Source organism: Anas platyrhynchos, chromosome 10, assembly GCF_047663525.1.
Source record: "Anas platyrhynchos isolate ZD024472 breed Pekin duck chromosome 10, IASCAAS_PekinDuck_T2T, whole genome shotgun sequence".
Taxonomy (NCBI): domain Eukaryota; kingdom Metazoa; phylum Chordata; class Aves; order Anseriformes; family Anatidae; genus Anas; species Anas platyrhynchos.
The window spans coordinates 14,604,606-14,625,027 of NC_092596.1; the positions used below are offsets into that span (position 1 = coordinate 14,604,606).

General features: G+C 52.1%; 1 protein-coding gene across 1 annotated transcript; it reads right to left on the minus strand.

Moving 5' to 3' along the window:
* Positions 1 to 180: 180 nt before the first annotated feature.
* Positions 181 to 20,361, minus strand: FOXO4 (forkhead box O4). The gene is made up of 3 exons (XM_038184325.2): positions 19,835 to 20,361; positions 9,147 to 10,388; positions 181 to 4,877 (listed from the first exon to the last, which is right to left on the minus strand). Exons 1-2 carry the CDS (start codon positions 20,294 to 20,296, stop codon positions 9,165 to 9,167), a joined length of 1,686 nt encoding a protein of 561 aa, XP_038040253.2. The 5' UTR covers positions 20,297 to 20,361; the 3' UTR covers positions 181 to 4,877; positions 9,147 to 9,164.
* Between the last annotated feature and the right edge of the window lie 61 nt (positions 20,362 to 20,422).

Below are 20,422 nucleotides of genomic sequence, written 5' to 3' on the forward strand. Positions count from 1 at the left end.
ACGTGCCTCACACCAAGGAGGGACCCCATAAGGCACCGACCTGAAGCCTTCTCCTTCCCAGAGAAGCCTCTTACCTGCTTGAAAGTAGGAAGCTGAAGGTAAGGAAAAAAAAAAAAAAAAAACAAAAACCCAACTGGGCCCCACCAATGAAACGGAACAAACTGCAGGAGACACAGCGCAGAGGATTACAGGTTTTTATTTGTCAAACGTTCCCCCCTAGTCTAGCACATTCTACAGTCTTGCTAGCACAGATGGTAACAAAGAGCCTGTAATGGTTCAGAAGTTACACTGCTACAGAGAGCAAACAAAAGCAGAGATTATGTTAAAAAAAAAAATCCTTGTCAGAAAGGGGTGAAAGTGCAGAGGGGACGGGGTGGAAGCTGCAGCAGCTGGAGGTGCCTGCCCCGAACGCAGCAGGCGATGTGCTAGCGCTGCAGAAAGCCCTCCCGTGGTCACCCCAGGCAAAGCCCCCACGGTGCTGGGAACACTTCCACAGAGCCCCCGGTGCCTGCTGAGGGCTCCTTTTGGGAGCAGTCACCCGGCACCCACGCGGCACAAACAGAGCCCCGAAGGGCAGCACCAGGGCACCAGCTGCAGCCACCCCCTCCAAGCACACACCCGGAGAACCCAACCCTTCATCCACCCAACCTGCAGCTCTCCCACCGCCTCTCCTCCCTGCTCTGCCGCGATGCCAGCTGGAGATTTGATTCCATCGGCGAGTTTTCCATCCTCTACAGACACATCCTGGTGTGATGCAAAGGCTAATGAGAAGAGGGGATCCCTTCCTTGAGGGTTACAAACTGTAGTGCTGTGTTATCGCATGCTCCTGAGCTTTCACACGGACAGATCTTTCAGGCATCTGGAGTCACCTCATTTGCTTTTCCCCACGTTAATTACAACAAGTTTCTCATTAGGCATGCAGCTGAGGCAAACCTGAAGCCAAAGCCATCCCCGTTCACGCTCACATCCCCAAACCGATTTTTTTGTTGCTGCTAATGGGTCCATACTTGCACATTACCTCGGTGACAGCCCAGGACACCACTCCCAAGGCACTCCTACCCGCGGCACCAGACAGGTTTCTCATTCCTGGAGCAAGGCTAGCCCTGGAGCATTTGAGTGTGGCTATAAATAAGCAACTAAGTAAGAAAATGAACAAATCATGAACTATATAAAAGCTTTCTAGGCATTTCCTTTGGAAAAAGTTGATTAGTGCTACTTGCTTCTAGTGTGAGCCTCGCTGATGGGTACACACAGGCTCTGGAACGCTCCCACTGCTTTTATTCCTCTCCCCAGAACAATTCAGCCGCAGTTTTTAAAGCAGCACAGGGTAGGGGATGCCACACTTTCAGACACGCCAGCTACAAAAATTAAGGGCTCCGAGAAACTTCCAACATCCCAAGCTTTTCCAGGAAGCTGGTAGTAGTAAAATACGCTCAAGTTGTAAAGGCTCAAGCCATTAGCTAAAGCCAGGAGTAAATAAAAGCAACAAGCCTGCCTCCTACCAGGCTCCACGGGCAGCTGTGAGCAGAATCCTTCAGCACCCAGAGCTGTGAGGTGGCCTCACACCACATTTGATCCCCCGGAGGTGAAGGAACTTGGTACCAAGCTCAGCGAGGGCAAGGAAAGCGCACGCAGCACAGCCTAAGGCCTCGAGCCAACAGTCCCCTGCCCACCCCTCTCAGGCACTTGTCCAGGAGCACCGCTCCCCACCACGCTCAGAGCTGCTCTCTAAACCCCAGCCCAACCCCTCATTAGAGAAAAAAGTACCCGTAAGCACAGGGCCTGCTGCTGCTGACTCAGAACAAAAGACCCACCGAGACACTACGCCGAACCCAGCAGCAAACGCTTTGGGAAAGAACACAAAAACCAGGGTAAGTAGCGGGGAAGCCCCCTCCCAGGTCCATCCTTTCAGCAAGCAGCAGTTCAAGAACTTGAAAGTCTCTTGTGTCACTTGAGGAAACGTCCCAGGCTCCGAAAGGTCAAGGCTTATAAAGAGGAAGTTACCCGAGAAGGGGTTGGAGAACTCCCAACTCCTCTGCATCCCTGCCCTCCGCGCCTGCCATCCAAACCCTCCTGTCACCCAAACGAGGAGTGAGGCTGCCTGAGCCCACAACGTCCCATTTGTTGTCCCACAACGTCCCGTTCACTGTTCGCTGAGCTCTCCTGGAGCACCAGTGGTCTTCCCAGCACCATCCTCGCCACTCGTGCGCTCTCCAGCACCTTCAGCTCCTGGAGTGCTGCGGGGGCAGCGGCTCCTGCACAAGCTGTAGGGCTCCGTTTCCATGCTAAAGGCGTTAGGGTCGCATTTAGCAGCTCCATGCGTGCTGGGATCCTGTCCTTTGGTACTGAGCTGGGAAGCAGCGTAACCAACCTGCTTGCACTTGCAGCCAGCACGCCGGTTGTGCTTGCGAAGCCCGGGCAGCCTCTCAGCTTGCTCTGGAGCTCCTGGGACTCATCCCCCCTCAGGGTCCGAGCAAACAGAGTGGCACACGATGTGCCAAAAAGCACAAGTCCTGCCACATCTGTGAGCTGAATCAGCATCACTGCTGATCCTTGCGTGCAGTGCGTGCCATGTGCAGCACAAGGGGTGCGTGGAAGGGCTACCTGACAATTAGTGTAACGAACTAATCACAGTGAGCACGCACATCCCTGCTTCGAGCCGGCAGAGCATGGGCTGGGATGCCAGGTCTTCAACTTTTTAATTTTTTGGTTTTGTTTTGGTGGCGGTGAGGTGTGGCCAGACATGCAGATGGTGGGGAAGCGTTGAACGTCTCACCGCGAGGGCTGCCACGAAGGCAGCCTTCAAAGCCAAGGTTATCAAATTGCTCGAGGGCTCTCACGGCAGGGCACGCTGACGATAAGGCTGCTGGAGGCTCCTCGTCGCAGGTAGCCAGACAAACCGCTCCTGTTCCAATCTCCAAATGAAAACGAAATGAAACCCAGGAGAACAGAGCAGACAAGGTGGTAAGAGAACACGGCTAATTGCACTGCACGATAGGAGCCTCAGCAGAAGCCACCACCGCCTTCAGGAAGGATTTGGGAGGCTTTCTGCCAGACCAAGATTACTGGAACATGGGAAAAGCACCGCATCTCCCACAGCTCCTACCCCTGCGAACGCCAATACGGTGACAGGAACACGCCAGCTAATGCTCTCAGCTAATCTCCTGACTCCCAGCTTCTGTCTCGCAAGAACAAAGCCGGGGCAGAACACGACACACATCCTCAGGGGGATGCCTACGGGCCCCAAGTCCCCCAGCAGCAGCAACTTCAGCAACAAAACCCCACAGAAACCAAAAAGGCAGCTACCAAATACAGCCGAGTGCCCTCCCTGAGGGCTACCCAGGGCGTCAGCAGATCCAACGTGATCCAGCCCACGCCATCCCCTCGGCAGAGCAGGGAATCTCCTGGTGCATCAGCTACGGCCCTACCACTTAAGGGATTAGCTGAGAAGCAGCGTGCTGTTAATGGTGAGCGTTCCCTACCCTCGTGCCCTGCCCACTTTTTCGAACGTTTTCAGCTTCTTGGCCCAAAACGCCCTCGGCCTGTCCCTCCCACGCTGTAGTGTTATCTGGTATCAAGGGGACAGATGCAGCAAGTGTGGTTTGTTTTTTTTTATCCAATAATCTCATTTTCAATTAAAATATATATAATATATATTTAAAAAGGTTTAGAAAAGCTTCTATGTAATTTGCAGCTACTTTTACATATAGATTACAATAATGTACAACCCTTCCCCAAGGTGGCTGAAACTGCGGGGATTTGCCAATTCTTTCCCCCCCATCGCACACATTACCAAACAGCAAACGTGTTTGTTCCTAATGCAGCTCTGAAAAAGAAGTCTGTCACTGGTACCTCCGCGGAGGGAGAGATGCCCAATACGCCTAAAAGGGGACACACTCAACATTGGCTTCATGTTCGCTGTAGAAAGTTCCCGGATTAGTAAAAAAATATTTCATCTATAGAAAATGCCCTTCTGAAAAGCAACCAGGGCTCTGTTAAGGCCACACCCAGGCTCTCCTTTCCTCTGCTGTAGCAAGGGAGATCAGAAACAAACCCCAGCTGATGGTTTTGTGTCCCAGAAACAGCTATTAGCACCTGTGCCTATTTCACAGCAGCCTGGTGTATTGGGAATGTGCTGAGAACAGCATAGGGACTTCTCTAAACGTGCTTCTCACTCAACGGGGCTTAGTTGGCACAGGGAAAAACTCAACGTCCCCCCCCGTTCCACTTGGATGAACGAGAGGAAGCCTTCTGCACCGCCACCACCACCCTTCCCTGCAGGACAACGAGGGGCAGGCTGCAAACACCGAGGCCGACCCCTGGAGCAGCACGCCCTCTTCCCAGCAGGGTTTCCACCGGCACGCTCCTTCCGATTCCTCTGCGAGTCTGCGGGATACCAAGTGCACATCTGGTGGCTGAATGGAAACGTCCAACTACTCCGTCCCGGAGGGCGAGCCAGCAGAGCGGGCCCTCCGCCAGTCCGAGGCACTGGGAGACTTTCTGCCAGAGCAGAGAGAGGATGGCCATCGGGATGCTCCTCCAGCAAACCCAACTCTTCACGTGGGAAAACATCGCCCAGCCCAGAGGCTTCTGGCCAAGGCTTCTACCAGGGCTCCTCTTTGGACCTGTACAGCCCAGGGTTTCCCCAGAAGATCCAAGGCAGGGTCAGGTTTGTAGGAAGAGACGTGGCACGTAACAGGATTATTTTTAAACTCTTCCTGTTGCAGCCAGATGCAGGCTGCCCTTTCTTCCCAGGTGGGCAGCCCCTTCTGCCCAAGGTGTGGCGTGCAGGGAAACTGAATCCAACATGCTCCGTTCTTTTCTCTGCCAGGGGTGGGAAGCGAAGTCAGAACCCGATGTTCAAAACCTGAAGGACACTAGGAAGAAGAAAAAGAGCGAATGGTTAGATCTCAGCTCCACTGGGAACCCTGGGTGCAGAGAGGAGGAGTTAACTGCTATCAGCCAGCCTTGTGCTGCTCGAAGTATGCCCACTTCCACCAGGGAACAAACACAGATCACGAGAGGCCTTGGTCAGAGTCAAGCGGAGGATGAGGATGCGACTGCTCAGCTCCCAGCTTCAGAATACAATCGAGACAAGAGACAAAACAAAACACAAAGGGCAGAAGTGAGCACTCCTCGGCAAGCTGATGGCACCATCAAAGCTGTGCGAGATAAGCACATTTAAAGGACTTTGCTAACACCAGAAGCGCTGTGGGAAAGCAGGGAGGAAGAGCAAGTCACTCCCCACCTTAAGCAGCCACAGATGTGAATTGGGAGGGAAGAGATGAAGAAATGGCTTTTTTTTTTTTTTGAGATCACACATGAGAACTGCTTATACTCAGCCACTTAAAGAAATCCCATATCTACCTACAAAAAAAATACGTATTTGTAGACTCATTACCCCAAAAGTCTCAGATATCCCTTCTCAGGCTTTCTGCCTCACTCTGGCCAGAGTCATTTTGCAGCGGCAAAGCAGCAGCTGCAACTCCCTCAAACAAGCCCTGGCAGACATCTGAGCTGGTTTAAGACACTGACATAACACCTCCACTGCAGGTCCACGGTCCTCTTGGGAAGGCAGAACAGCAAGGCATGCTATAGAAGTACAGGGTATCAAAGCAGGAGCACTGCTGAGTACGAAATAAACTCGTGGCAAAGGAAAACTACAAAGGGGAGGGAGCCCTGAACAAGAAAACACACTTGCTTAAATGAAAAGCCAGAGCAACAGGCTTTGGGCAGCTGCAAGATGATGGGGGGAAGGGGTTATTCATTTATTAGCTTTCTGGTAGATGGAAATGCAGCGTTGGGACCAAAGGGAAATAGAGCACAGCAAGAAAAGGCAGGGTCCAGGCCAAGCTGGGCACAGGACAAAGGGGCTGTGAAGCTACGCAGAGCTCAGCTGAACAACTGAAGGCTGCAAACCGATCTCTGGAGGAGCAGAATGACCACGCTGAAGCAGGACAAACCGCACCAGTGCACAGAAGAGGCAGGTCTGTCCCCAGGTGTCCCTCACCACAGGCTTTGCTCACAGCCTTGCTCACGAAGGCTGCGTTTGGTGCCGTGCTGCTCACACACCCGGTGCCCGAACCAGCGAGTGGCGAGCAGCAGCCACGGGAGCAGCAGCCGCAGGAATTTGTTCTCCCGCGTGCTGAGGACAGACCAAGGATTTATCTGGTTTCTGTTTCATCCTGGCTGCTTGCTGATCCCGTTCTGGGATCCGATGCTCAGCTTTTGCTCAGCGTTACGCCCGTACCTGACCCAGCAGGGCAGAGACAAAGCCCTCAGACACTACTCCGGATGGCTGCAGGTTTGCAGTCATTTACAGTAGCTTTCACCAACGTCAACTTCACAGGGGGAAAAAGCACGGTTTCCGAGCAGGGACACAGCTCTTTACAGTAACAGATCCAAAGGAAGGACAGATGATCCAAATCCTGACCTCTTCGCAGACGCTGATGTCTGCAGTATTTTATTTGTTTTTAAACTCCTAAATTTGAAATTTGAGAAAGCATTCTGCTTTCTTTTCCCAGGGTTATTCATGGTCTCCAGGAACTCTCCTGTTTCTCGCCACGCACATCCTGTTCCCCTTTTCTTACAACCCTGATGCACTCCTGACCCACACCTCCCTGCCTCGGCAGCACTTTGCAACATGTCTGCCTTCCTTTGGGGAAAAAACTCCCCTTCATCTCACCCCACGGAGACAGGCAACACTTAAAAGCTTTGCAAAGCCCAGAAAAAGCAAACAATCAAAGGGCAGAATAAAAGACTTGGAGGAAAAAAGCACAGTGAGCAGGCAGGCTTCTCCAAGAGCAGTTCTGCAGCTCAGGGCTGCTCGCCCAGAAGCACGGAGGAGCCCCCTTTGTGCTGGTGCACAACCTTATTTAAGGACTCACTCAACATCTTGCTCTTTCCTCAGTGAGGATGTGCCCAGCACATTCCCCAGAGGGTAACACTTCAAACTCACGCCATGAAGAAAGCAGATCCAAGGGTTTTAATCTCAAGCAACTCCTCTGCCTCGATAAGCAAGGCACACACCAGGTATCAACACGGACGAAGACCCCAGCTGCTGCGGAGAACATCCCTTCTCCCCCTTCAGCACATGATTACAAGTCACACCTTCACCTTTTGATAACCACGTCATCAGCTTCCCTGTTTTATACCCTTAAAAAAAAAAAAATCTACACCTGATATTCCATAGACAGAGCTCTTGCCTATCCAGGCCAGGTGAGTGATGCACCCAGGACTGCGGGATATTTCCATCTGCCCTGTTTTGAACATCCTATGAAGAACGTTTCACCCCACAAACCCAATGTATTCCTCTAATGTGACGACCCGCCCTGGCACAGCACACAAAAAGCACCGAAGTTCACAGCAATATCCAGTGGGGTTCAGAGCAGCATCCAGTGCTGGAACAGCCCCAGCCTGTCACTATCTCACAAACCATCCTTGGGCAGATGAACACTGCGAATGTTTTGTCAACTAAATTGGGCTTTGAAATCCGAACTGAGTTTCCCCATTGCACCTGAAGTGTGGGTATCTGGTTTAAGACAGACATTCTGTAATTTGGCAAGGGAACACCTAAATGCACAAGACTATAAAAAGCCATAAGGAAACAGGGGAAAGCTTGATGGATCCTCCTTCTCTCTACAGGAAAGAGATCTTCTAAGTATGGAGAGAAGAATATCACTAACAAATGAAGTCCTAAGCAGTGTGCTGGGATTTGGAATAACAGGGCATTAACTTGTGTTTAAAAAGTCCATATACAATAGGGTATCAGTACGCTCACAGGGTTCAAGTACCACAAAGGCCAGCGTTCCACTTTGTCTGGTCCCAAGCGCTTGTCTGGAACAGCTGCGCTGGGGCAGAGCAGAAAAATATTTACCCTAGAACCAGGTCTCCAGCATGCCCAGCAGCAATCAGCAGGAAATTCAGGCTGAAAGGGACCTCCAGAGGTCACTCAGTCCAAACCCCCGCTGAAAGCAGGACTACCTTCAGGTTACTCAGGTGCCTTGGAAATAGCAGTAAGGTCAAGCACACAATAATTCCGCTCCTCCTCCATCATCACCTTGAAGCTCAAGGGCTTCCCACAAGTGAAGCAGGACCTGCAGTACGCCCGTACTTCTGCCTGCTCAGCTGGCCACGAGTACTAACCAAACTTGCAACACTAACACCACATCTGCACAGGAAATAATCCTGGCAAGGCTTCCAGTTTCCAACTAACACCCAGTCTGTGCTCTAGTCCCTAAAAGAAGCTGCCCATACTGTTAGCTAACTGAGCTCCAAGCATGAAACATGCCTTCAGCTCCAGTTCTCTACTTCTCTGACTGCATCAGTGGTTAAAGAGCTTCAGATCAGGATGACAGAGAATAAGATGTTTTTAACTCTGTTTCTCGTACATTTTATTTGTGAATTTTATTTATTCAAGGAATTTCTGAGCACGAAAGATCACCAGAAAGGCAGCTGTGCTGCTACTGAAAGCATAAGCATGTGATACCTTCCTCCTTCCATCTCATTCATGCCACACTCCCATTTTCTCTTCCTTTCCCATTTTAATGGCTGCATAAGCAATTCAGTAGTTGATGCTGACAAACAGGCTCACCAGACTTTACAGACACTCTCCCCAGATAAGGGAAGGGCAGAAGGTCTGATAAGAGAGTGATTGTCCTGCTGCATGCAGGGCAAAGCAGGCAGTCATGAAGCAGACATACTTTGCAACCTCATATACTAGAAAATTTTGCAAGCATAATCATAACCTGGGCAGAACAGTGTGTGCCTGCTCAATTAACCCGCTCTGTATACACAGCATCACGTCTTTATGGCATCAGCATATGCTCTCATGTCAAATTCAGAGCTACAGACACCATGTGACAGAGACCAACGTCCTGTAGAGCAGTCATCTCTGGGAAGAGACAGCAGGAGTTCCTTCCAGGTTGCTGTTCTACCCCATTAAGGAGTTTATGGCCTGGTAGATTAACTTTATCTGCCTTTTTCTCCTTCTAAAAGGGAATGCAGTTTCCCAGAAACTTTTAACTCAAAGAGCAGTTGCTCTTCCAAAGAGTTACCTGTCTGTAGCTACTGCAGAGTGGGGCACAGGAGAATTCTCAGAGATGATCCCGATACAGCGCTGGAGCATTTGACAGAACTACACCTACCTTTTTGTGCTCCTGAAGTTAACTTGGTACCCAGGTATGGTTGGAGGCCTGCGAGGTGCTGGGATAGCTGGGAGTAGACAGAACAGGTTCAAAATTAAAGTCCAGTCCTTCTCCATCCATGAGTTCGCTGTTGATTATGTAATCCATATCACATTCAAGGTTCTCCATGTACATGTCAATGTCCAGGTCAATGGGCAGCCTGTCCTGGTTCAAGCCCAGGGGAGCAGGGCTAGCTGAAGCAAGCAGTGGTGGACTGCCCAGCTGGACTGACTGGGCAGTCCCTGCAGAAACTGGAGCCTTCAAACTGTTGATGCTGCCAGCGTTTTGAGGAGATGCTGCTATGGGAAGCGTCGATGGCAAAACACTGGCACCAACTGGTTCTGCCTGCTGCTCCGCAGGCTTTCCTCGTGGATTGCCCGAGCTCATCTTACTCTGGGTGGCTTGTCCACCCAGGAGCAGAAGAGTTCGGCTGCTCATCCTGCTGCCAGTCTGTGGGAGAACTGGATCCACCTGAGTCATCAGAACATCCCTCGGAGGCGGGGAGCTGGGTGTCAGAAGAGCTTCCAAGGTCTGAGGGCCGGAGAAATGGCCAACAGAACTTTGCAGTGAAATATCAACAGGGTTAAAAAGGGAATTGCCAAAAGTAGTGCTCTGCCCAGCCGCGTTGGGGCTCCGCAAGGAAAAGCTGGACTCTCTTTGGATCTGACCACCGGAGGCAGATTGCTGGGTGGATAGCACAGATGAGCTGGGAGACATCAGATTTAACCCATCGATGAGCTCAAGCTCCTCAGTCACGGTTGGTGGAACGTTGCTGGATGCACTGGAGTACACCATAGACGGGAGAAGCTCTTCGTCGTGGAGGTCATCCTGATCAGTCACGATCGGAGAAAGCCTGGCACTAATGGTGCTTGCATTGGAACTGGTTCGAGGCCGGAAGGTGTTCCACACATCAGAGTCCTCGTTGCTTCTCGAGGACGGGCTCCCCGGCCACTTCGGGAACTGGGAGCCAGGGCTGTCAGCAGTGGCTTCTGGAGCGGACTGGAGAGAGGGCTTCTTTTTGGATGCTTTACCTCTGACTTTTGCGAGCTTGCTGCTGTTGTCCATGGAGGCAGCTCTTCTTCTCGGTGCTTTTCCACTTTTACCGCCTTCGGGATTGAGCATCCACCAAGAACTCTTCCCAGTGGCTTCATTATGAACTTTGATGAACTTGCTGTGCAGGGACAGGTTGTGCCTAATGGAGTTCTGAAAAAGATAAGAAAGAGGAGCTGTGAGGAGCTGGCAGTCTACACCACGGCTCCACCTGGAAACCTCACAAGCACAAATGCATTCAGACAGCATCCAGAGCAGAAAGGTAGAACAAAGACCCGCACAAACCAAACCTGCCATCGCAGCTCCAACACGCCCGACAGCACAAGCAGGCAGAGCAAAGTCTCCCTGATGCACCAGGGGTAAAGCTGCCACGACAGCTAGCAGCTTCCAAGTGGCATGGCCAACACTGACACGCAAAGAACTCTTCAAGACTGTGTGCCACTGCTACAAAGGCTGCAGCAGCTGAACGTACCGCAGGGCAAGTAAGCAAATTCCCAAATACAAGTTCAACATTAGCCCAATGGACTTTGAGCCAAGGCTGCTGCTTGAGTGGCACCTTCACCATCTCTCCTGCTCCCACCCTTCTGTTAACCCCGTTAGCCACCGAGCAGAAACCTGGCTGGAGATTTTTAGTTTTTGTACAGTGAGCTTTCAGCAGGATCAGAGCATGACATGGAATTGTATTGGTTGAACAGCCTGGAAGAAGAGAAATGACAAACCCCACCCAATTCAGCATGCCTTTCACTATCTCCATCCCCAAAACAAGATAGGATCTGTGGAGCAAGAGTCCCGGTAAGTCTGGGGGCTGCCAGGGCACTCCACACGGAGGCAGCATGCTCTGTGTGCGTTTCTGATGGGGTACGATGTTCAGGCTGGTAATGCCCTCCCACACTGTACGTGCCAGTTTTAGCTGCTCCCATCTTTCCATCTGGCAAGGCACGCGTTCCTTGTCCCTCCTAACACCCTTCCCTTTGCTAGGAACTGCAAGCTAAAATGTCTGTACCCCAACAAACTGGATTTCAGTCCTGCAACTGTGCTGATAACCCCCAGTACTTTGGGATCAGCGAGCACTAACCTCATTGTTTGAGCAGAGCCCCCCAAAGATCCCTCTGAAGCCTGTGCTGTGCATTTGCTTCATATTTGCATTTAATTTGTTCAGATAGTCAAATTACACGTAATTAAAAGGTGCTACGCCGGCAGCCCAACAGCGGTCCCAGAGCAACACCTTTTTCGTATCAACTGAAAGGTTCACAGCAGCCTTCAACTTCCCTGCACAGTCCCAATTCTGAGCCACGTTAACCGTGCTTTTATCATCCTTTTCCAGTGCTTCTGAAGGCAGTTCTTTCCTGCCCGCTGCCTTCCCTCTCCCCACCCTTTTCCTCTCGGCCAAGCCCTTACCATGCTAATTTTGTCCACCTTACCAAAAGGACTGTCCTCAAGTGAGGCAGAGCCAGCACAGCAGAGTGGAAAGTTTTCACAGAGGTGGAAGGAGACGCGTGAATTGCTCTGAATTAGCTCTCGTTTTAACCTTTGGCTGCTGAGGATTTGGACAAGGCTGGCTGCTTGTGATCACTATCTACGGAGACGCAAGCTCCTACTTGGAGAGCACCCCAAGGGTTACTGCGGAGCCAGAGCCTGCAGGAACACGTGCGAGCCAGGGCTCTTACAGAGATCTGTGATGGGAGGTATTCACACTAACAGCTACGGCAACGCTCCTGTCTAGCATATTCTTTAAGTAAGGCTCTTTCCCTTCCAGCACGAACACCGAGCGGGCACAGATCCTTCATTTATCCTCCTGAAAGCGACCTGTGAGCTCCTGAGGACACCCAGTCCTGTCAGGCATGCCCTGCTAGCTTGCATGGAGCATACACTGAGAGTTTCAGAACCGTTTTTAGTGCCATTTACCAAAATGAAGCTTTAAACCAACAGGTTTGAGGCTTCAAAATTTCCCAACTACAAGCTATTTTCTGCTAGAGCTGGGTTTTGAGTCCTCCGTTAGCAAAAGCACGCTGCACTGCTGCGAGCATTTCAGTGACACTGCAGCCTGCAGAAAAGTGACCTCACTTCTCGTATCTAAGTGAAAGTCCCAGGGCCTCATTTTCTGGCTAAAAAGAAGCCTGAAACAAGGCATCTTGAAACAAGTCTACGAATTACATCAAGATTTGGGAAGCCTGCTACCTTTTGTGCAACAGTCTCAAAGTGCTTGTACATGTCAGTGCTCAGCTGACACGATGGTAAATGGCTAGAGCCACAGGTAGCTGCTGTACTGCTCCTTCCTGCCTTGCCTTCCAGCTCTCCGCCTCCCGTAACAAGCATCTGCAACTCGAAGCTGCTTCAGGGAGCTGATCTGACCAAAAAGCAGCCCCAGCCTTCCTGGAAAATGATTCCTGCCTCTTGGAGCTCTGCCTGTTTTCTGAGCTACCTCGGTGGGGAGGGTCGGGCACCTCAGTGCTGGCAGAGGCACAGAACGTATGGTTGGAGGCAAGAGGAAGAAAAAAAAACAAAACACAGAACGCTTCTTATGCGACAGTTAGCTGCTGTCAGAAGTGCAATGTCTAAATTATGACTTTCACACCTCTCTCTGCGAGGCAGCTCACCGCTGCAGCCACAGCACCCGGGGTCATCACATATCTGCATGCCTGAGCTTGTCTGTGTGCTGAAATACTCGGTCCTGAGCGTCCCAAAATAGATCTGAGCCAGCTCCCCTGCCAGGCCCTGTGTTTGGAGGCAGAGGGGTGTCAGGGAAGGGAGGACCGGCCAGCACAAGGAGCTGCTTCATGTCACACAGGTGCTAAACCTTACCACAGGTACAAGGGAAGCTCCTTTGCTGTTAGCTTTGTCAGGCTCCCACATGCTGTGCTCCCTGGCACAGGGATGCAGCCACCAGCGTGATTTAATGTGCCCAACGCGTGGTGGGCAGCCTCAGATCTCGCTGAGAGAGTGAGTGGAAAACTAACGATGCTAAAATAATCACAGAACTCCAAGTCAAACCTTGCAGGAGGGGAAATGACAGAATTCGGTCACCCAGGCAACCCTGACGTATTTCCTTTCTCAAAGTTAAGCAACTCCAACCAAAAGCGGAGAGATGGAATTAACTTTTTAGCTGCTCAGCTTCAGAGCAGCCTGGATCGTCCCGCGACGCAGAGCTCCCGGCATCCACTCCCCCAGCTCTTACCGCTGGGATGCCTCTGAGCAGACTGCAGCCCGAGCTGGAGGAAGAAGCTGTTAGGAAAGGAAAGCCTGGGTGCAAATCCTTACGAGTCCCCTCAGCACCTGGCTGGGAGGGGAGGGGGACAGGTTACTGCATCCTATAGCGGTTCCTACAGAGCGCTGCTGTATGCTAGGTACTGAAGTGGAAAAAAGCCGGTCCGGGTCTCTAAGTCATCACAGAGCTAAGATGATTCCCATAAATCACACATTCAGACAAAACCATTGTGAAATTAATGGCAGACATTATGCAAAGGTAAGGCCCAGCCAGAAGCATTTCGGGTACGCTGACCACCGAAGCGCTCAGCAGGCCCAACAGCCTCACGTGTGGGACAGCCATAGCACAGCGGCTAACGGCAGCCCCAAACTGCTTCCTAATTCCCAAGAAGTCACCAAAACGTTAAATCTTCCCCTTTGATAGCATCCCCTAAAGGCAAGCAACCCTCCTTGCCCTCGTACCAGCCAGGCCAGGCCTGGCCCCATGCAGCATGGGGTGCGCTTTGCCCTGAAGGAGAGGCGAGAGCCACCCGAGCTATGGAGCTGCCATACGGGAACGCTGTCTGAGGGGCACGAGTGCTTCTCCCAGAAGACAGAAAGCCGGTGAGAGCCTTCCCGAGGGACTCCGGGGCTTCCCAGCAAGGCTGAGGCTGCCTACCATAAAATCAGAGTTGTACTCGCATCAAGTCGGAGCCTTCAGGACAGCGTGTTCAGACAAAGGCTCCTCACAGAGCAGAGCAGAAACAAGCTGGGACGCAGCGTCCTGTGACACAGCTTTTCCAAAGCTGGGAGAGGGCAGAAGAGGAGGCTCCTTTGTGCCGGGCCGGGATCAGGAGGCACACGGAGCCGTGGTGCAAGAGCCGTGCGAACGAAGTGCTCGGGGCCAAGCCAAGCACAAGATACGTGAGGAAAAACACAAAACAACGCCTGTCCTTGAGAGCTGTGAGCTTGCACATGTTCACATGGATTTCAGGGTCTGGCCATGACTACTCCCAAGCACCAGTGCCATTCTCCTGGGAAATTTCAAGTTCCTGATACCAATCATGGAGGCACCTGAATTCCTAGCAAAAAAAAATGTCTCTGAAGAATCGGGGAGGGACAAAGCTGGATGAACAATCACTGCAGCTCCCTGCAACGTGTTCTCACTGCCTCGGAGGCACACAAAGAACATGGTCACATCCCAGCGCAGGGCCATGTTCCAAAGCAAGGCCTGTAATTGTGCAGAATTATAATTTGCCACCACATTCTTCGGAGGCTGCAAGGGAGGAGGCCCCGCCTTCCGCATTTGTCAGTGCCTGTCTCTGCACTCACCCAGGCGCTTGGCTCCAGAAGCTTTAGGAAAAGTCTTCGTTGCAGAGATTTTGCAAAGCTACGCTCCAGCAAGTAAACAACTGCTCCCCAGCCAGAGCTCGAGCATTGCTCCAGCAGCCTCCTTCCAGAAAGCACACGTGAGCACGGACGTCAAGCTTGGGAGACACAAAGCCACGGCTTATGAGGAACATTTTCCTTTCTGTAATCTTTCAATCGGAGTTCAGAAGAAGAAAATCCTCGCTCTCAGAAAAGCAAACACCGTGGCAATTGACACGCTTACCGAGGCAGGCAGCTGAAGCCACGCAGGATTAGATAGAGCAGAAGAAACTTGTTGGAACAAGTAGCGCCAGCATCCCGGGAGCTGCCTTCTTTGAGGGCTGACTGGAAAATTAAGCTGTGCCATAAAGAATAATCTTTCAGCAAAGCAGCTTTCCAAAACAGACTGACGGGGAACAGGAAAGAGCAGCAGCAAAAGCTCCAGGTAATTTGCCTGACGCTGCACGGGGCAGACAGACTTTTGCCAAAAGGAGAGCTCCCCCCTGCTTCAGAGGGAGGACGCTCTGCGAGGCTTCAAGTGAAGGAAAACCAAAAGCCAAGAAACCCCACCACTGCTCTGTCACGCTCCTGTTCATTACTTCTGGGCTGGCTTCTGTTTGTGATTCCCCCCACACTTTAAGAAAATCCAGCGAGGTTGCTGGCTGCCGAGACAACGTCTCCCTGCGCTGCTAACGCCAGACAAACACAGCGGGGTTGTAAGAGGTAACAGCAAGCAGCAACAAGTCCTTTCCACCCAGCCAGCGCTGCTCCAGATACAAACAGCCCCTCTCCCTCCCCTCCTGGTACAGCAGCTTCAAAGGACCCAAACCAACCCTGCTTACCAGCCAGCAGCACCCACAGCTCTGCCACAACTCCTGAGGATTAAGGGGACTTGTGTTTTGTTCAGTGCCATGATGGCAGCAATGACACCAGCGTTCAGACTGAATTTAAGAGGTGCACCTCCTCGTTTTCACTGCCAGAACAGTTAACAGAGAGTGTCACCGTGCCACGCACACCAACTCACAGCCCTCCTCGGGACACCCAGCAGAAAGCTGCTGGTTTTCCTCACCAAATGAAGTCAATGCTGTGGGCAATCAGGCCCTGGGTGAGCCTCCCCTACAAACGTGCACCGGCCTGAAATTCAGGCAGGTTTATGCTTTGGTCAGAGCTACGATGCTGAGTTTAAGTTTTGTGTTTCCTTTTGTGTTGCAGCTTTTTGGCATAAAGTCGGTTATGCCTCAGCGAGCAACAACAGGGAAATCCTTTGAATGTCTTCTCAAATCATCATCTAGAAGTCACCGTTACCAAAAGTCAAAAGCAAACCTGTGCAAATATTCCCACCAGGACACGTTCCTTCCCAGACAAAGGCTTCCTTCATGAAATAAAAGAAAAATCAGCTACCGACTTGGGCCCTCACCTGTGCACGTTGAGAAGCCACAATTCTGACAAGTCTAAGCCAAAAAAAGCTTCGAGGACACCAGAACGCTGCGGCACAGTCCAGATGGACACAAACAGTTAGCACGACTATTTTAAGGAACCGTCCGTTGCTTTCTTCTAGATCTGCATACAGAAAAAGCAAAAATTGGCTGGGCAGCAGTCAACAAGCCAATGACTGATGAACTTTTCGCCTTTACCAACACAAGCCCTCACTTCATGTCGTATCATGCTGTGGCAGCGGGGGAGTCACTGTAATGCTGGGCAGAGCTGCAGGGGACACGCCAGGAAGCAGCTGAGAGCCATCAGGTCACATACACAATGTGTGAGCACGCAGAGACAACTGCGTGGAAGATTTTTAAGCAAAAAGTTAGCTTGGCTGTCCAGAGAGATGACACCTGCTTCGAGCAGAATGCCCAGTAAATTTTTAATTAGTGCTGCAGCTACCTGCTTGTAGTAGGTACACACACACACACACACACACACACACTTGAATCAAAGTGAACGCGAAGTACCAGAACACAGATGTGACCTCAGCCTCCTCTAAACTAATGCAATGCAGCAGGGAAATGTAATTGGGAAATTTCCAATTGGAAATATCTCGGGTTTGCTACAGTAAAATGCCTTTGGAGGGAGAAAAGGGTGGTTTTAAGCTCACTCTGTTCCTGCAAAAGAGGAGACAACAGGTTTGGGAGAATATTCAGCGTTTCACAGAGAAAGCCCAGTCCTCAGCATTGCTCAGCACAGCGTCAAACTTGCTCACACTCCTGGATGCACGAAACACAACGAGCAGTGCACGCAAACTGCTCCAGAGGGTTTTATGTGCTCCTGCTGGATCCAGCGGAGCTTTGCTCAAAACGCTCGCTGCCCTCCTCTCCCAAAGTCTGAAAGCCGGAAGGAATTATCCTCTTATCCACAGAGCAGCTCACAGAGCGCAGAGGAGAGGATTACAAAGGAGTCTGGGGACACACCCCTGCGGGGACACTTCTGCCTTTCAGCCTGGTTAATTCTTAACTCCAGCTGAATTATTGCAGGGGAAAGAGCCTGCGCGTCCTGCCAGCCCTCCCTTTAACGAAGTACTTCAGGCAGTTCAGGAACAGCACCCATCACCTTCCTCGAAAACAGATTTTTCCGGATTTCAGGTTACACCCTGGCTGTCCGTAACAGCTGCATTTCCCTCTATTGTACATCGGAGCGAGACAGCTGGAAAGTAATCATGAAGTAATAACAGGTTTATGGGCTTTACACTAACTGAAGCAGGTAGAAATAAAAGTGTTCTGAAATACTCACTGCTTAAATTCTCTACTGGAGGTGTGCTGCGCACGAACAGAACATACTACACGATCAGAGTATTTTTGCCAAAAGGCAGAAGCCCCAGAACTCCAGGAGCTGCGGTGCTATCTTAAAAGGCACCAAGATGTTCTAGCAGCATTTAGCAGCAGCCCTGCACTCGTTTCCTTCATCCAAACTCATTCGGTTCCAAACTGACAAACCCGTAAAAGCTAAGACAACCAGAGAAGTTTTCCTTTTACTTTATAAGTTTAAAAAGATGGAAGCACAGCTTCGCAGTTCTAAAAATACCAAAGAGCAGTGGAAACAGAAAAATAGGCAAGGCGCATTCCTCCGCAGAGGATACATCTTTTGTTTATTCACTTTGCCCTAAATACAAAACACGAACCTATCCAATTTACTCCCAACCCACAAAAAACAGATTGAGCTGCCGTGATTGCTTCAGGATCATTGAAACTGTGTCTAACACGCCTTCTTCTAATGCACCTCGATGCAAGCAGATTAAGGAAATCTTCACCAGAAGAATTCTCCATGTAAGCAGAACAAAGCAGCGCTCCCTGCCAGGCTGCGTGCCCGTGCCAGCGCTGAGGAGGGCTGGAGCTGGAGCTCCACGGTCACTGCAGGAGCGCCGCGCACCACCCACGCACCCACCCTAACGGACAATGCCCTGAGAACGAAAAGCTTCTGCTGGGAATTTCCCCTGGCAGCCGAACAGCTTTCAGCTGTGTTTCCACCATGGTTTTCTGTTTGCTGGTTAAAGTCAACAGCGCTGAACGGCCCTAATGACAAGGCGGGCTGCCTCCGACCACAGCTGCTGCCATGCTGCCCTCCCTCACCTCTCCCAGCAGGAAGTTTCAGTTCTCTCCCCAGCCTGCGAGACTACAAATAAACCCTGGCACTAAAAAAATCTCCGCAGAACGGCTACGGCAGCGCTATCTGAGTGAGGGCCGATTGTGCAGATTGTCATCTCCACCTTTCCACAGGTCAAATCCAACCGCACATATCCCAAAAGGGATCCCCAATGGAAACTCTGACCAAAACCCAGACTGAAGGTCCCCTTATACAGCAATGACTATAAAAGAGAACATCCAAACATCCACACTGGAGCAAGCCCGCAGTACGCCTGTTTTAGCATCCAGCCTGGCAGGATACTTCACAACATCCCAACTTCCACATCTTGGGACACATTTAAGAAGACACATTCAACTTTGGTCTCAAGTACCGTTGCCAAACAGATGCTGACAGGAATGCTGACGAGAAATGACACCAGTTCCATGACCCATTTGCCAAAATAAAACTATCCTATACGGCAGCAGGACCAGGACAGCATGCCTAGACAGAGGAAGCAAGGAGCTACCTTCCAGTGAGACCACCAATCTACCAAAAAGAAAGCAAATGCACCCCCCACACTGCCCCAAATCAAAACTTCACAATGAGAACTCAACCCGCACACAGGGGAAAAGGAAAAGAAAGCAAGATGGACAGGGGATTTTAGTCAAATGACAGGTGCTCTCTGGGAGCTGTCAGCAAGCCAGAAGAAGGGCGATTGTGAGAAGCTGTCTGCCAGCCCATGCCAACCTCAGCTGTGACAGCTGCGTCCCTCTCACCATGTCCCTACCCTCTCTCGAGCAAACATCAGCACTCCTCACGTAGCCACACAGTGTGCCCCTTAAGAGAGGGGAGCCAGCTGAAAGCTAACCTCACAGAAAAAGCTGCTTTTTTTCAAAATTAACTTCCTGCATTGACTTAATGCAGGCAGAGGAACGCATGGCTGGAGCTGTGGAAGTCCCAAACCTCCCTGGCTCAAGCTCAGAAGAGCTGCCGACCAGCCCTGTGAACAGCCAGCAGCGTGGCACACGTCCCGCTCCAGTCTGCTGCCAGACTGACAGATCCCGCTCCTCAGATCCCACTCTCGTGGCTCCACCACCACACACGTCTATGAATATGCACACGCACGAGGACAGCCCGAGGGGCTCTTTCACCAGCCACGTCTCACACCTCCCTTTCTCTTTACCAGAGCTGGTTTGGCTGACCAGGACAGGGCCACCAGGCTGCCACCTGCAGAGGACGGAAAGAGCAGGGAGAGCTTTTAATAGATCCTAGCGGCTGCCTCTTCTACAAGAAGGGAGAGAACAACATTGAGGCTTTGGAGCTGCGCGTCCTGGGCTCTACTTTCCCTTCCCTACACTCCAGCAGAGGTCCTCAGCCACCGCGGCGAGAAAACACCGGCACCGCTCTAGCTCCGCAGCCCCCTTTTTTTTTTTTTTTTTTTTTTTTTTTTTTTTTTTTAAAGGGAGCTGCTGGGAACCGCCGCCGGCGCTCACCTTCCAGCCGGCCGAGCTGTTGCTGTCGCCCTTGTCCTTGAAGTAGGGCACGGAGCGCACCATCCACTCGTAGATCTGCGCCAGCGTCAGCCGCTTCTCGGGGGCGCTCTCGATGGCCTGGCTGATCAGCTCGGCGTACGACTGATTGCCCCAGGCGTTGCGCCGGGAGCCGCCCTTCCGTGAGGCCGCCGCCGCCGCCGCCCCGCCCGCCCCCCGCGCCCCCTCGGCCCGCCCGGGCCCCGAGGCCGCCCCCGAGGCCGCCGCCGCCGCCCCCGCTCCGCCCGCGGCCTCCTCAGGGCCCGGCAGCTCGGGCCGGGGCAGCGGCCAGGTGCAGGAGCGCGGCCGGCTCTGCGGCTCGAAGTCGGGGTCGATGTCCGGAGCCGCGGTGCCGCCTCCTCCGCTTCCACCGCCGCCGCCTCCCCCCCCGCCGCCGCCGCCGCCGCCGCCGCCCGGCTCGGCCATGGGCACGGCCCCGGCCCCTTTGTGAGCCCCGGGCCCCGCCGCCGCCGCCGCGCCGCTCTGTTTACCAGGCAGCGGCGCCGCGCTCTGCGCCTGCGCGCGCGGGGCACGCCGGGACTCGTAGTTCCG